This window comes from Lycium barbarum, chromosome 1, assembly GCF_019175385.1.
Source record: "Lycium barbarum isolate Lr01 chromosome 1, ASM1917538v2, whole genome shotgun sequence".
Classification (NCBI taxonomy): Eukaryota; Viridiplantae; Streptophyta; class Magnoliopsida; order Solanales; family Solanaceae; genus Lycium; species Lycium barbarum.
In genome coordinates, this window is record NC_083337.1 from 9,800,035 (window position 1) to 9,813,492 (window position 13,458).

The 13,458-nt window shown below is 37.5% G+C and overlaps 1 protein-coding gene and 1 non-coding gene across 2 annotated transcripts; both read right to left on the minus strand.

The window, feature by feature from the left end:
• Window positions 1–392: 392 nt before the first annotated feature.
• LOC132627163 (uncharacterized) lies at window positions 393–5,831 on the minus strand. Its single transcript, XM_060342373.1, has 9 exons — window positions 5,468–5,831; window positions 4,543–4,749; window positions 4,031–4,126; window positions 3,807–3,927; window positions 2,031–3,663; window positions 1,770–1,935; window positions 1,525–1,689; window positions 1,284–1,436; window positions 393–991 (listed from the first exon to the last, which is right to left on the minus strand). Exons 1-9 carry the CDS (start codon window positions 5,693–5,695, stop codon window positions 791–793), a joined length of 2,970 nt encoding a protein of 989 aa, XP_060198356.1. The 5' UTR covers window positions 5,696–5,831; the 3' UTR covers window positions 393–790.
• A 7,235-nt stretch (window positions 5,832–13,066) lies between these two features.
• On the minus strand, window positions 13,067–13,138 carry TRNAQ-CUG (transfer RNA glutamine (anticodon CUG)). The gene has a single exon. It is a non-coding gene; the product is annotated as a tRNA-Gln (tRNA).
• Window positions 13,139–13,458: the final 320 nt, after the last annotated feature.

Sequence of the window (13,458 nt, forward strand, 5' to 3'; positions counted from 1 at the left end):
AAGTCTAACTTCTAACAAAATGTCTGAAGCTGCATAGCCCTGATTAGAGTGATGCCCCTGTCACTGCTTCTGACAGAACTTAAATGACAACAATTGCACCTCTTCTAATTCTTCTTGCAGGTTTTTAGCAGCAAAGTTGAAGAAAAAGAAGAAGCTGCAGAGAAGCAGACAGCGTTTATGTGAAGTTTGCCAACACCGGCTATACTTTTCTTAGTTGCATCAAGTAGCAAATGCTGAAGACATAGTTCGCAGAATCAAGCTATAATCGCTCAGGAATCCCCGCAAACATCAACAAGCATAATTTGAGGAACAGAAAATTGAGATATAACATTCGCCTATGTACTCATAGTAAATACTGTGACTAAGCTAGAAAAGATTATATATTGCAGAAACTAGGCAAATACTGAAGTAACAAGTCTCTCTTATAATTTCATTATAAAGAATAGACAATCTGATGCTACGAACACGCTACAAACCAGTTACTAAGATGGGACGTATATCATAAGCATAGAGTTTTGCTCAATTCTACTTGCAGTCTAAACAAAATTGATATTTTAACCACTGAACTCGCTGTACTTCTAAACTTATGCGGTTAAAATCTAATATTTCTTGAATTTTAGTTTTTGTTTTCCCAGTAAATATTTATATTCCATGTCAAAAACTCTACCCTCCCCAGACCCCACTTGGTAGGATTATAATGGGTATGTTGTTGTTGTTGTCAAAAATATTAGGTTCAGTTGTCAAACCGATCGTTCAAAAGCTCCATCTGCCTCTGGGTATAACTATATGTCTATTGATTAGGATATGTTTGGATCTCTTGAGCCAATTCCTTTGTCAACTTGTCAGCGCGGTCATCTTGCCCACCTGCAAAACTATAGACTCTGAACGCGAACTGGAAGGCCTTCCATAGCAGTTTACGTGATCCCTTTTTGCGTCCATCATTTTTCGATCCACCTCTTCCGTCTTCCCTTGTCTTTTCTTCTCTCCTCTCCTGATTCGACATTCCGGTATTTATTTTAAAAAACGTTAAACAAATTATCAGGGCCAGCAATTTTACCAGAAGGTAAATACTTACCCACACCAGGTGTTTACACCAAACCAATGCAACTTACTATACTTAAAAGATTTAATGAAGTTAAAATATACATTAATTAACCATTTTAAGTGATAATTGTGTATGTTCCATCAGATGTCGTGCATTCATTAGTTTGGCATAAACACCCGGTACCGCAAATTTTTTACCCTTAATTACTGCATACTACATATTACTACATTCTACTAACCTTCATGACAAGTTCCATGCAGTTTGAGGAAACATCAACCATTAACTCTTTGATACGCACGAGGATGCCGAAATCAAAATGAATGTTATGGCTTATAAATTTCTTGGCTTCCTCGTCTTTTGTTCGTTCCAGTGTGTCGATTTCTACTTTCATCTACGTGACAGAACTATTTGTTAAGAGCTGTTGTTATAAGCAGCTGAGAAATGAGGGTATTTAGATTCAGGAACTTAGTAATTTTTACCTTGTTAAAGTAGCTCTCAGCTTTGTCAAGGTGTTCGCCAACAGGTGAGACTATGGGCCAATTTTTCAGAGTAGTAGCGATGGTGTCTAACTTGGAATATAATGCTGCTGCCATCCTCAGTTCTTCCAACTTTTTGGTAGGAAAATCTTCAAATCTTGCTAGCACCTGTAGCAAGAAAACTTTAAAGGCAACATTGTGATATGGAGATAATGGCAGAAATATGAAGAAAGTAGATATATATGAACCTGCGATTCATCGGTTAATTTCTCAAGGTGAGATTCTACATAGTCGTGGAATTTAATGAGCTCGGACATATCTGATGTTTTAAAAGAAGCAATGGCTGTGCTTATCTCCTTGATTGTTTTAGCGTAATTTTTAACATCCTCTTCAATTTGATGGAAATATGCTGACCTGATACAAACATTGCACATTTTAAAATATAACTTAAACTTCTGAAAAATGCGATATCCCACCAAATAACAGGTGAGGCTTTTTAACAAGATTACCTCTTTGTCATCTCTGCTAATGCATCAGCCATTCCCTGTTTACCTCCTGCTGAGTTACCAACTTTTCCCATTCTGTGATGTAATTTACTATCTAAACTAGAGCCTTCAAGTTGGTTCTTGAGAAGTCGATAAAGATTACCCATTTGGGTTGATCTTTTCAATTTAGTGGCTGCTCTCTTAACTCGTAACACACCCATAAACCCTAGTGGTGGTGGAGGTGCAGGTCTTTTTCCCATTGGCATGGGTGGAGGTGGTGCTGGCACTGCTCCATTTGAAGCCATCGGTGGAGGTGGGGGTGGAGGTGTCATACCCTTTGATCCGATGGTAGGTGGTGGTGGAGGCGGAGGTGATATTACATTTCTGGATGTCATGGGAGGTGGCGTTGGATGAGGTGGAAGTGTTATTATATTTGATGTTGTATTAAGTGGCGATGGAGGTGGCGGTGGAGGAGGTGGAAGTGTTAGTATATTTGTTGTTGTCTGAGGTGGCGATGGAGGTGGCGGTGGAGGAGGTGGGAGTGTTATTATATTTGATGTTGTCTTAAGTGGCGACGGAGGTGGTGGTGGAGGAGGTGGAAGTGTTATTATATTTGTTGTTGTCTTAGGTGGCGGTGGAGGAGGTGGAAGTGTTAGTATATTTGTTTTTGTCTTAGGTAGCGATGGAGGTGGCGGTGGAGGAGGTGGAAGTGTTAGTATATTTGTGTTTGTCTTAGGTAGCGATGGAGGTGGCGGTGGAGGAGGTGGAAGTGTTATTATTTTTGTCGTTGTCTTAGGTTGCGATGGAGGCGGGGGTGGAGGAGGTGGAAACGTTATTATATTTTCTGTTGTCTTAGGTTGTGATGGAGGTGGTGGAGGCACCATCATGGGATGTGATGGGGGTGGTGGTGGTGGTGGAGACGGAGGTGCTATTACATTTCTGGATGTCATGGGAGGTGGTGGAGGTAGAAGTATTGTTACTATATTTGATGTTGCCTTTGGTGGCGACGTAGGTGGTGCAGGCGCCATCATGGGATGCGGTGGGGGTGGAGGCGGAGGTGTTACTATGTTTCCTGATGGCATTGGTGGTGATGGGGGCGGAGACGGAGGTGTTACTATGTTTCTTGATGTCAAAGGTGGTGACTTTATGACATTTGAAGATAATGTGGATGTTCCTCTATTTTCTGATACATTGTCCATATCAGTGAGTAGAATATCTGGTGAGTCCAACAATTCAAAATCTTGGCCAAATTCATAATCATCCCCTGCTTTCACTTCAGAACCTAGCTTTGCTTGTATTTCTGATTTCTGTTCACTAAAGTTGGTTGCTAGCTGAACAACATAATTTGGATCTTGAGCTATTGCATAAGGGAGCAAGTTGAAATAGAGGCGTTGTACATCAATAGGGTTTAGCTTCTCAGTTTCTTGAACCTTGAGTTTACTCTTCTGTGAAGCACTAGTTACTAGCTCGGAGAGGACTGAAGTTGGCGTAGGTGGAGGGCTTGAGAGGGAGGACTCGTTGCTCAAGTGGGTCTCTGACTGAGCCCTCCCTAATGCGTCGAATGGAGGACTTTCATCTCTCGTCTGGTCATCCTCGTCCATCAAATCAAACACCCTTTCAGTGGCTAGCTTAATCATCTCATCAAGCAATACCAACCCTGAATAGTAATTGTTGAAGATATAATTAAGTAGATAAATCGTCATATCTACAACACAATTCAACAATAGTACTCAGAGCAAAGAGGTGAATAAAAGAGGCGCAACATTTGCCATTAAGTGTCTATGTAACATTATGACGTACCATAACGCCTTAGATCGTTATGGAGTTGACTGTATTCCTCATTCAATCTCATTATGAATTCATCATCACGCGTCCATATTGCCCCGATTGATTTCAGAGTATCACAAAAGCATTGTAGTGCCTGATATATACATGATAATTTAGTGATCAAAGTTGGTCACGATCTGCAGTAGGTAAAAAACAGTTTGGTGTATAATACACAACTCAACGAGTAAATAGATAACCTGATCCATTCCTGCTCCATCAATATTTGACAATGGAATATCCGGACTGATGGAAGGGTACATTTTATGTAGATCCTTCAAGGTCAATATCAGTAGCTGTCAAAAAATATTCATAAGAGGAGTTAAAAAAACTTTGCCAATGTTCCTGTCTGAACGCTACAAGTACAGCAAACGTCTATTTGCGGAGGTTTTAGTGAAGAAGTTATTTTTACAACAACATTCCCAGTGTAATCCCACAAGTGGGGCCTGGGGAAGGTGGGATGTACACATACCTTAACCCAACCTTTGTGGGGTAGAGAGGCGGAGAAGTTATTAGTAACTACTAAAAAACAGGAATTAGCGACGATTCTGCAGCTGAACAACAAAATCCGTCGCTAATCCTCCTTACCGATGGATTATCAAAACATTCTATTAGCTACGAGCAATTTAGCGATGAAGTTCGTATCTAATCCATCTTTTTTTTTTTGTAGTTTAACCTCCGCGAATTGCATCAGTAATGACAGAAAAATTACCTCATTTACGGATGCAGAGCCAAAACAAGGCGATAGGTCAAGCAAGTCTCTCAAGGTGAGGGTCTTGCTCCTGAGGGCTGTCATTATTACAAAGTTGTCCGCCACCCCACATGAATTGTGAACTCTGGAGCCTTTTGTTGCACTTGCATTATAACTTTTTGATACTATTATGGAGGATGTTTTTTCGGTTTCATGCATGTCATTTTCCTGGAAATATAAAAGTTATTGTTAGTGATGTGGTATCAATTCTGGAAAATGCAACTTTTTGAGTGCTTTAATCTGTTGAATTTACTCTATGACAGGAAGATCATTGATATGACCAAATACAAGATGAACATTTTCATATTTTGAGGTAAATATGTAACAAAACATTGAGTTACAGACTATTCTTATCGAAGTAGTCCTACACTATGGTTGCGTGGAAGTTTCCGAGTCCAAACATAATTAAATAATTAAAAGTATGCTCTATCTAGCAGCTTAAGATTTTATATAAGGCAATGACAAAATTCACATGATATTATAGTAGACATAGATTTTGAGTACATGGTAGCCTCATCGTCACCCATTATCAAAAAGAACTTTAACGTGCTTGGCCTAAGAAAAAGAGTCAAGCCTTCATGAAAGAGGACGTGTTAAAAACATAATTAAGTAATAAAAAGTGTGTTTTGTCTAGTCTAACAATTTAAGCTTTTAGATGAGGTGATCACATAATTCGAACATTCCGTTTTTAATGTGTCTCGGTCATATGATAAAATTGATTATGAACAATGGTCAGGAGAGTCACAATTCACGACCCCAGAAAACTGGTAAGAATAAATGGAAATTAAACACAGAACCATTAAGATGTTTATTTTTTTCTTTTTTCTGTTCATGTCAAATGCAGAAATGTCAGAAATTAAAAGGAAAAAGTGAAAGAATAATGTACCTCAAATGTAGAGAGTTTCCCGGGGGGGAAATGAGGAGCCACAACAGGACATTCCCCTGGTTGCATTTGCAACCAATTATAATAACAAGTTCTAATAAAAAATGCACCTTTCTTGGTTATGAAAATTAGAGACAAAGATTTTTCTGAAGAAAAAAATTGGTGAGCAGCAACAATAAATGAATAGATGAAATTCAAACAATGTAGGAGGAAAAAGATGATGAAGAACATTCAAATTTTCAAAACTCAAATAATGAGAGAAAAATGTTTTTTTTTTTCTCCTTAAAAACTCAAAAAATTAGTAGAATTAAGCCTCTGAAAGTTGTAGAAATAATCCCCATGGACAAGCTTCCTTTTTTCTCCTTTGTTTCCAAAAGAGAGAGAAAGAAATGAAAGTCAATTCTTGAAATTATTTTTCATTGTTTTATTTAGGCAGAAGCTACTTATTTTCCGGGGGTTCAATGTTAAACTTGATCATTTTCTCTCTTAAAAAAACTCCTATGAAATAACATTTGAAGATTCTATTAAATATGTTTGTTTGTCAAATATTTGAAGTTTGAAGGTTTTAGGAGCTTTTCAAATTCTTATTCATATATTCAAGTTTGTATGAATCTAGAGCCGTCAATATGGGCTAGGCTCGTTGGACCGACACTGCCCAATCCGTAATCTAATAGGATTGGGATAAGATTTTTGAAACCCATTTAAGAATGAGGGTTTTTAGTCCGGCCCGAAAAAGCCCGCTGGCCCTTGGGCTTGAGCGATAATGGGTTGGGCTAGCCCGTGAGCCAAACAAAAAATTAAATAAAAAATAAAAAGATAGTAGAGTACCAAAAATAACAAGAGGAGTTCAAACTCAAAGTATACTTAAACCATAGTATATTTATTAATACTTCCTCCGTTTCAATTTATACGACACTCTTTCTTTTTTAGTTGTCCCAACAAGAATGACACATTTCTATATTTACCAATAATTTAACTCTAACATCCCATTTTACTCTTAATGAAATGATTTCTAGCCACAAAAATTTCTTTGGCATATTTTAGATGACTACAAGATTCAAAAGTCTTTATTTCGTTCTTTCTTAAACTTTGTGCTCAATCAAACAGTCTAATATAAATTGAGACGTAAGGAGTATCTTTATTTGGTTTGAGTGATATCAGTTATTAATATGTTAACAATGTTAAAAGTTATTCAGTTTAACAGAACCTTTATGTCCGACAACATCGTTTTATTGTGCGGTTGTCCCCAAGATATTTGCATAGAATGGCAGAGATTTCATATTGATCGTACGATAATCTTTACTTGAAGCCAAACTGAATAAGTATTATTAGAATTATTTTATTTGTGGATTTGAGACTTGATTAGCAAGTAGTAACACCATGTAATATTGGCCCGACCAGGTCCGCAGCCCACGTGGTGATAGGCTGGGCTAGCTGTTTTAAGTCCCATCAAAATGTTGTGCCAACCCGGCCTGGCCCGTCAAATTCCACACCACGCGTGGGCTAGCCCGGATGGGCTGATGGGCTGGGCCAGCCCGTTTTGACAGCTCTATTTATATTAATGTATAAACACATTTTCAACTTTGATATACTCTTTTTTTAAGTTAACTTCAAATATTATTTTCTTTTTCAAATATAAACTAATTCATGTCCAAACGCATAGCTTAACTAAGATAGCTAAAACTAAACATTCAATATTAAGCTGATTTGTTTTCTGAGTATCTGAGTATGTCTAATCTTAAATTAATTATTACAACAACATACCCATTGAAGCCCCACAATGTGGAGTCTGGAAAGGATAAAATGAACGTAGACCTTATCCCTACCTCGGAAGATAGGGAGGTTGTTTCCGAAAGACCCTCGGCTCAAGAGAAAACATGACAAAAAAAAGGTCAGATAAGCACTAGCAGTTCAAAGCAATATGAAAATGAAACTAACGAAAGCGAAAAAGCATGATAAAGTAGTCTAAAAAAAAAAGGAGCAGTAGCTAACCACAGATAAATAAGATAATCGAAATACAAGAAACAACATATAGTAGCAGGAATCAAAAGATAATAAACTATAGATCAAAATTGCGATTACTAAAACGAAGAGTTACTCGGGACTACCAACTAGCCTTCTACCCTAATCGAAGATCTCCATAACATCCTATCTAAGGTTATGGAGAAACCAGCTTAATATTGCATGTCCTTGGTAAGCTGAAACTGCGTCATGTCCTGTCTAAGCACCTCTCCCCAATACTTCTTCAACCTACCTCTACCTCTTCTAAAACCGTCCATAGCCAACCTCTCACACCTCCGCACTGAGGCATTTATGTCTCTCCTCTTCATATGGCCAAACCATCTCAGTCTCGCTTCCAGCATCTTTTTCTCTACCGATGCCACTCCCACCTTATCTCGGATATTTTCATTCCTAATTCTATCTGTTACACCCCGTACCTCGGAGAAGCACTGGTTAAATTTGAATGTAAGTATGTCGAGTTACGACTAGGTAAAATAACTTTGGAGTATGAGGAACGAGGCATTATTAAGTATATTGTTTAAGTAAAGGATGACTATGATCTCGTAAATCGTAATCGGGAAAGACCATTTTGAAACACAAGAACATGGCCATTATCATGTAAAATAAATGATAAATATCATGTATGGAGAGTTTCGGAAGGTTTCGAGGTCAAGCAAATTGAAGAAAATAAGTTCGACGAAAATTTGAGAAATGTTGAGCAGATTTTTAGTCAACTTTGGAGGGGCTTATCTCCTAGTATATTAGGAGTTTTAAGGCTATTCAAAAGCCCAAAATGAATTTTGTCGAGTCTAGTTTCTAATGCAACAAACCGCTCGTCGATAGGACATCGGAGTAGAGAATTATAGACGTTACAAACTGAGATGTCGACGCAGAAACAGGGCCGCTACAGTGTCGCTACAGTACTGCCGACCTTGGCCACTATAAAAGGGATTAAAATCCCATTTTTCATCATCAAAAACTCTCCAAATTTCCAAAATTTTCAGCAACAAAAAAAAGGGGGGGGGGGGGGGTCTCTTACATCACATAAAAGTGAAGATTTTGAGCAAAATTTCAAGCTATGGAATATCAATCGAAGTCCGGGCAACGCGTAGACGCGATTATAATTTCAATTTGAGTGGAATTAGCTTGGGAACAAGTAGAGATTGAAGATTTTTCTACCTTAGTATATATAAGGTACAAATCATTGAATTTCTTTCTTTATCAATATGGATTAAGGAATAATTGCAAGAATAAAAGTTTTAGTTTGTTGTGTTGATGTGTTGGCTTATGGATTGATATTTGAAGGGAAATTTTAGATGAAAATACATATATTTATCTTGTAGGATGTTGAGGATGTTGTTATTGATGTTGTTGGTATTAATTTCGGCTTCTTTACGGAAATAAAGTTATTAAATAGTCGTATCACAAGTTGGTTAGTTGAGAAATTTAGAAAACATCGTGTGGGATGTTTTAGGAGATATATTGGCATGGATAATGGTATTGATGATGTTGGTATTGTTGTTGTTGATTGGTTGTTGATATTATGATTTCGGGCTAGGCATATAAACAGGGGAGATGCTGCCCGAATTTCGACAGAATTTAGAAGGATTTTAATTAATGTTTTGAGAAGAGCATGATGACGAGCCTAACAATGGTATGAATGGTTATATATGTAGATTACGAGGCGACGAATAATCTTAAGTGAATTGCAAGACAGGAAGTAAGTTGGAAGCCAAGAAATTATCTTTCAGGTATGTTAAGGCTCGTCCCTTTCTTTCAAAGGCATGATTCCTATGATTATCATTCCATAAATGTTTTCATAGCCTCCGTATTTCCAAAAGTTAGATGTTCATGATTCCAAGGCATAACCCCTTTCCTAATAATTCATGAATGTTTCCAAAATGTTCGTATTTCCTAAACTAGAGGTTTATGACTCCGTAAGCTTTTATGACAACAACGATGGATATGTTTTACAATGACGACGATGATGTCAAGGGTGAGAATATTTCTATGATGACTATGATGAGAATGATTTCATGTGTAAAGGTTCCAAGTTTATGATTTCAATGACGATATAAGAATGTTGAACTATTTCTTGATGTCTCAATTTTATTCATGGATGATGACTATTTTTTTTAAGATTCCAAAAGTATATAAATTGATGCCTTATGAGATTTATGATCTTATTCTATGTTTTCTCTTAATGTTATTCTTCATTGATAATCTCACCTTATAATAGTTGTTCCTTCAAGGTGAGACAAAGCGACGATGATTATTCCATAACACAATCGGAGGTTACCGACCTTACGTCACTCCGATGTATTTATAGCTTTTACTTGGCTCTCATGCATGCTTTATATATATGTATGTATTTTCTCACACCGCGCCGCGCTATAGTCGGCCGGGCATGGCACGTAGATGTGCACACCACTGCAGTGGGCATGTTATGATATTGCCCCGGACGCGGGAGGCCCGGACGCGGGCTAATGATGATAATACCGAGCCTTACTGGCCGGGCATGATACTATATATATGACACCGAGCCTTCATGGCCGGGCATGGTACTATGTATATGTATAGAAATGTTTTTTTATAAAGGCTAAGCATACATGACATCCGCCTTACGAGGCATTTAGATGTACAGGTTATCTCTCTTATTCCTTGTCACTTTTCATATCTATATTATGTTGTTACTCATTCCTTACATACTCAATACATTATTCGTACTGACGTCCCTTCTTGTGGACGCTGCGTTTCATGCCACGCAGGTGTATACAGATGAGTAGAGGATATTGCTAGAAGATGTTCCAGCCGGATGGCGAGCTCCATTTCTTTCCGGAGTGTTGCCGAGTCGGAGTATCTATGTTACGGTATATTGATTTATGTTAGAGACTTTGCAGACAGAGTCATGTATACAGTATGCCAGTCTTGTAAGCGGCTATTTAAGCCGATGTATCATTATGCATTACTTACATATTCATATGATTACAGATTTTATTTGATTCGAGAAAGACGAAAAGAATGTGTTCGAAAAGCTCCCATTATGCGTTTCATTTCATGACTTAAGAGTCTTGTGAGATTATGAGTATAACGAGAACCAGCGGGTTCGCTCGGCCCTAAGTAAGGGTTGGGTGCCCATCATGCCCTATCGGGGTTGGGGTGTGACACTATCTCTCCTGGTGTGCCCACACATCCATCGAAGCATTCTCATTTTCGCAACTTTCATCTTTTGAACGTGAGAGTTCTTGACTGCCCAACACTCCGCCTCATACAACAAAGTCGGCTCACTACCACTTTGTAGAACTTGCCTTTAAGTTTGGTATCACCTTCTTATCACACAACACTCCTGAAGTGAGCCTCCATTTCATCCACCCTGCACCAATACGAGACATCATCATCAATATCCCCTCCTTGTATAATAGACCCAAGATACTTGAAACTTTATTTCTTTTGGATAGCCTAGGTACCAAGCCTCACTTCCACGCCAGCCTCATGTGTCACGTCACTGAACTTGCACTCCAAGTACTCTGTCTTGGTCCTACTCAAATTGAACTCTTTAGACTCCAGAGTTTGTCTTCAAACCTCCAGCTTAGCGTTCACTCTACTGCGAGTCTCGTTAACCAAGACTATGTCATCTGCGAATAACATACACCATGGCACCTCACCTTGAATTTGCCGCGTCAAACTATCCATCACCAAGGCAAATAAAAATAGGCTAAGAGCTTATCCCTGGTGTAACCCCATCTCCACTGGGAAGTGCTTCAAGTCTCCTCCCACTGTCCTTACCCTGGTCTTGGCTCCCTCATACATGTTCTTGATCGCCCTAATGTATGCCACAGGTACACCTCTAGCCTCCAAGCATCTCCATAAAACATCTCTTAACACTTTGTTGTAAGCCATTTCTAGGTCGATGAAAAACATGTGTAAGTCCCTCTTCCTCTCCCTATACTACTCCACCAGTCTCCTTACAAGATGAATGGCTTCTGTAGTCGAGCGCCTCGATATGAATCCGAACTGATTCTCTGAAATGCACACGTCTCTCCTCACCCTCATCTCCACCACCCCTTCTCACACTTTCATAGTGTGGCTTAGCAGATTTATACCTCTATAGTTGTTGCAACTTTGAATGTCGCCCTTATTCTTGTACAATGAAACATTGTACTCCACCTCCATTCCTCGGGCATCTTCTCCGTCTTCAAAAATGAAGTCTTAATTTACATGGTTATGGTGGTTGATGGAGGTTGCACAATGATGGTAGGTGCTGATGCTGATGATTTAGTGATAATAATTAATGGTTATGGCAATTGTGTAATAGTATGTGGATGGAGTGATAGTAAAACGTAGCATTCTTAGGAATCTTTAAGTGGACAATATATGAAATGAATGTACGTGTTAACATATACAATCAAACCTCTCTATAATTGTCATTCGTTATAACGGCATTTCACTATAACGACCTAATTTTCTCCGGAACCGATTTTTCATATTATATTTTACTTCTCTATAACAGCATTCTACCTATAACAGCAGTGACACTCATTATAGTGGTACACTCTTTGTAAAATTACCTCTCTATAACAGTCATATTCAAATATTGTGTAATAATATTTTGTAAGAAATATATTATTTATAAAAATAAAAAGCTATTGTTAAGAGTAAACTGTTATTTGAGGTGAGATAGAAGAGTCAATTGTTAAGCTCTTAGACAGCCTTCAAGGGAAAGTTTTTTAATTCCCTTTTGCTGAAAGTTTGGACTAAATTCTTCATTAATTCAAGTGTTATATTATCACCAAGAGACTGGAATTTATGAAACAACCTACAATTGTAGAATTCTTACGTCAAACTTGAAATATTTAAATTCTCATTTAATTTTAAATGATTTTTTTTTTTAGATTTTAATTATTTATTGGTATGGTACAACTAGTTATGAATTTATTAGTAATTTATTAGTCTTTTCAATTTTTAATTAATGAGATATGAAATCAATGAGATTTAAAAATTAACTAGTATATTGTTTGCGTCTAATTGTAACATAAAAAGTACAGAAAAATAATTGTTTGCGTACTTTTATTTATGTCTGCTAAATGAGATCTAAACATCAAATGTCAGTATACACACATAACAACACTTCACTATAGCAGTCGTGAAATTTTCGGATAAACGCCGCCATTCTAGAGAGGTTTGACTGTACATCATAAGCGATATGAAAATAGATCAAGTAATCTCTTTCTTTAGCCAAGAAAAAACATAATTTTGAAACCCTCTACAAATTTCGCATCAACCTGAGCTATTTAGCGTTCATTTTTGTGCCATGCATCTATATATAATAGGCAAATTTGTTAAAAGCAATGTTCAGTGATTGATGTAGCCTCATGTAGGTTTTGTTTCTTTAGATTTACTCCAGAAAATGAGAGATTAATATAGATTGGTTTCCCAGGTTGCTCACATAAATAATTGGCAAATTCCAGGTAAACCTATCAAGATTGTATATCTTTGCTTATCTTTGATAGTTTTACAACTGTTATGAATTATCTTGCTGCATGATTATCTTTGTTTTATGCATTAAAAAAACAAAAAACATAAAAAAATAGCACACTGTAAAGGTCCCGCCGAGATTTGAACTCGGGTTACTGGATTCAGAGTCCAATGTCCTGACCACTAGACCACGGGACCAGGTTGTTGGTAAGACGCAACATTCTTTTATAGTGTCTCAGAATGGCGTCCACTAGCACAAATTTCTTTCTTTCCATGCCAATTTGATGAATTGCCGTTTAATTTTTATAAACTAAAAATCTTAAATAAATTTTTTGTTGGAAATTTTACATGCCATATCTAACTCTAAGAGGTATTTATGATTAATAACTACTATTTAATTTAATTACTTTTAATAGCTATAGTGAATTTTTAATTTATTGTTCGTAGCTATACGTTTTGGGCAAACTACATGCTTCGAGATCTCTCTTATCCCCCATCTCTCTCTCTCTCTCTTTTCG

What these genes read in the sequence shown, in the direction of transcription:
- LOC132627163 (XM_060342373.1), bottom strand. Translation starts at nt 5,695, where the DNA reads ATGTTCTTCATCATCTTTTTCCTCCTACATTGTTTGAATTTCATCTAT. An exon ending in GGAAACTCTCTACATTTGAG is followed by an intron (nt 4,750 to 5,467) that starts GTACATTATTCT and finishes TTATATTTCCAG; the next exon opens with GAAAATGACATGCATGAAAC. An exon ending in GCATGGAACTTGTCATGAAG is followed by an intron (nt 992 to 1,283) that starts GTTAGTAGAATG and finishes ATGTCGAATCAG; the next exon opens with GAGAGGAGAGAAGAAAAGAC.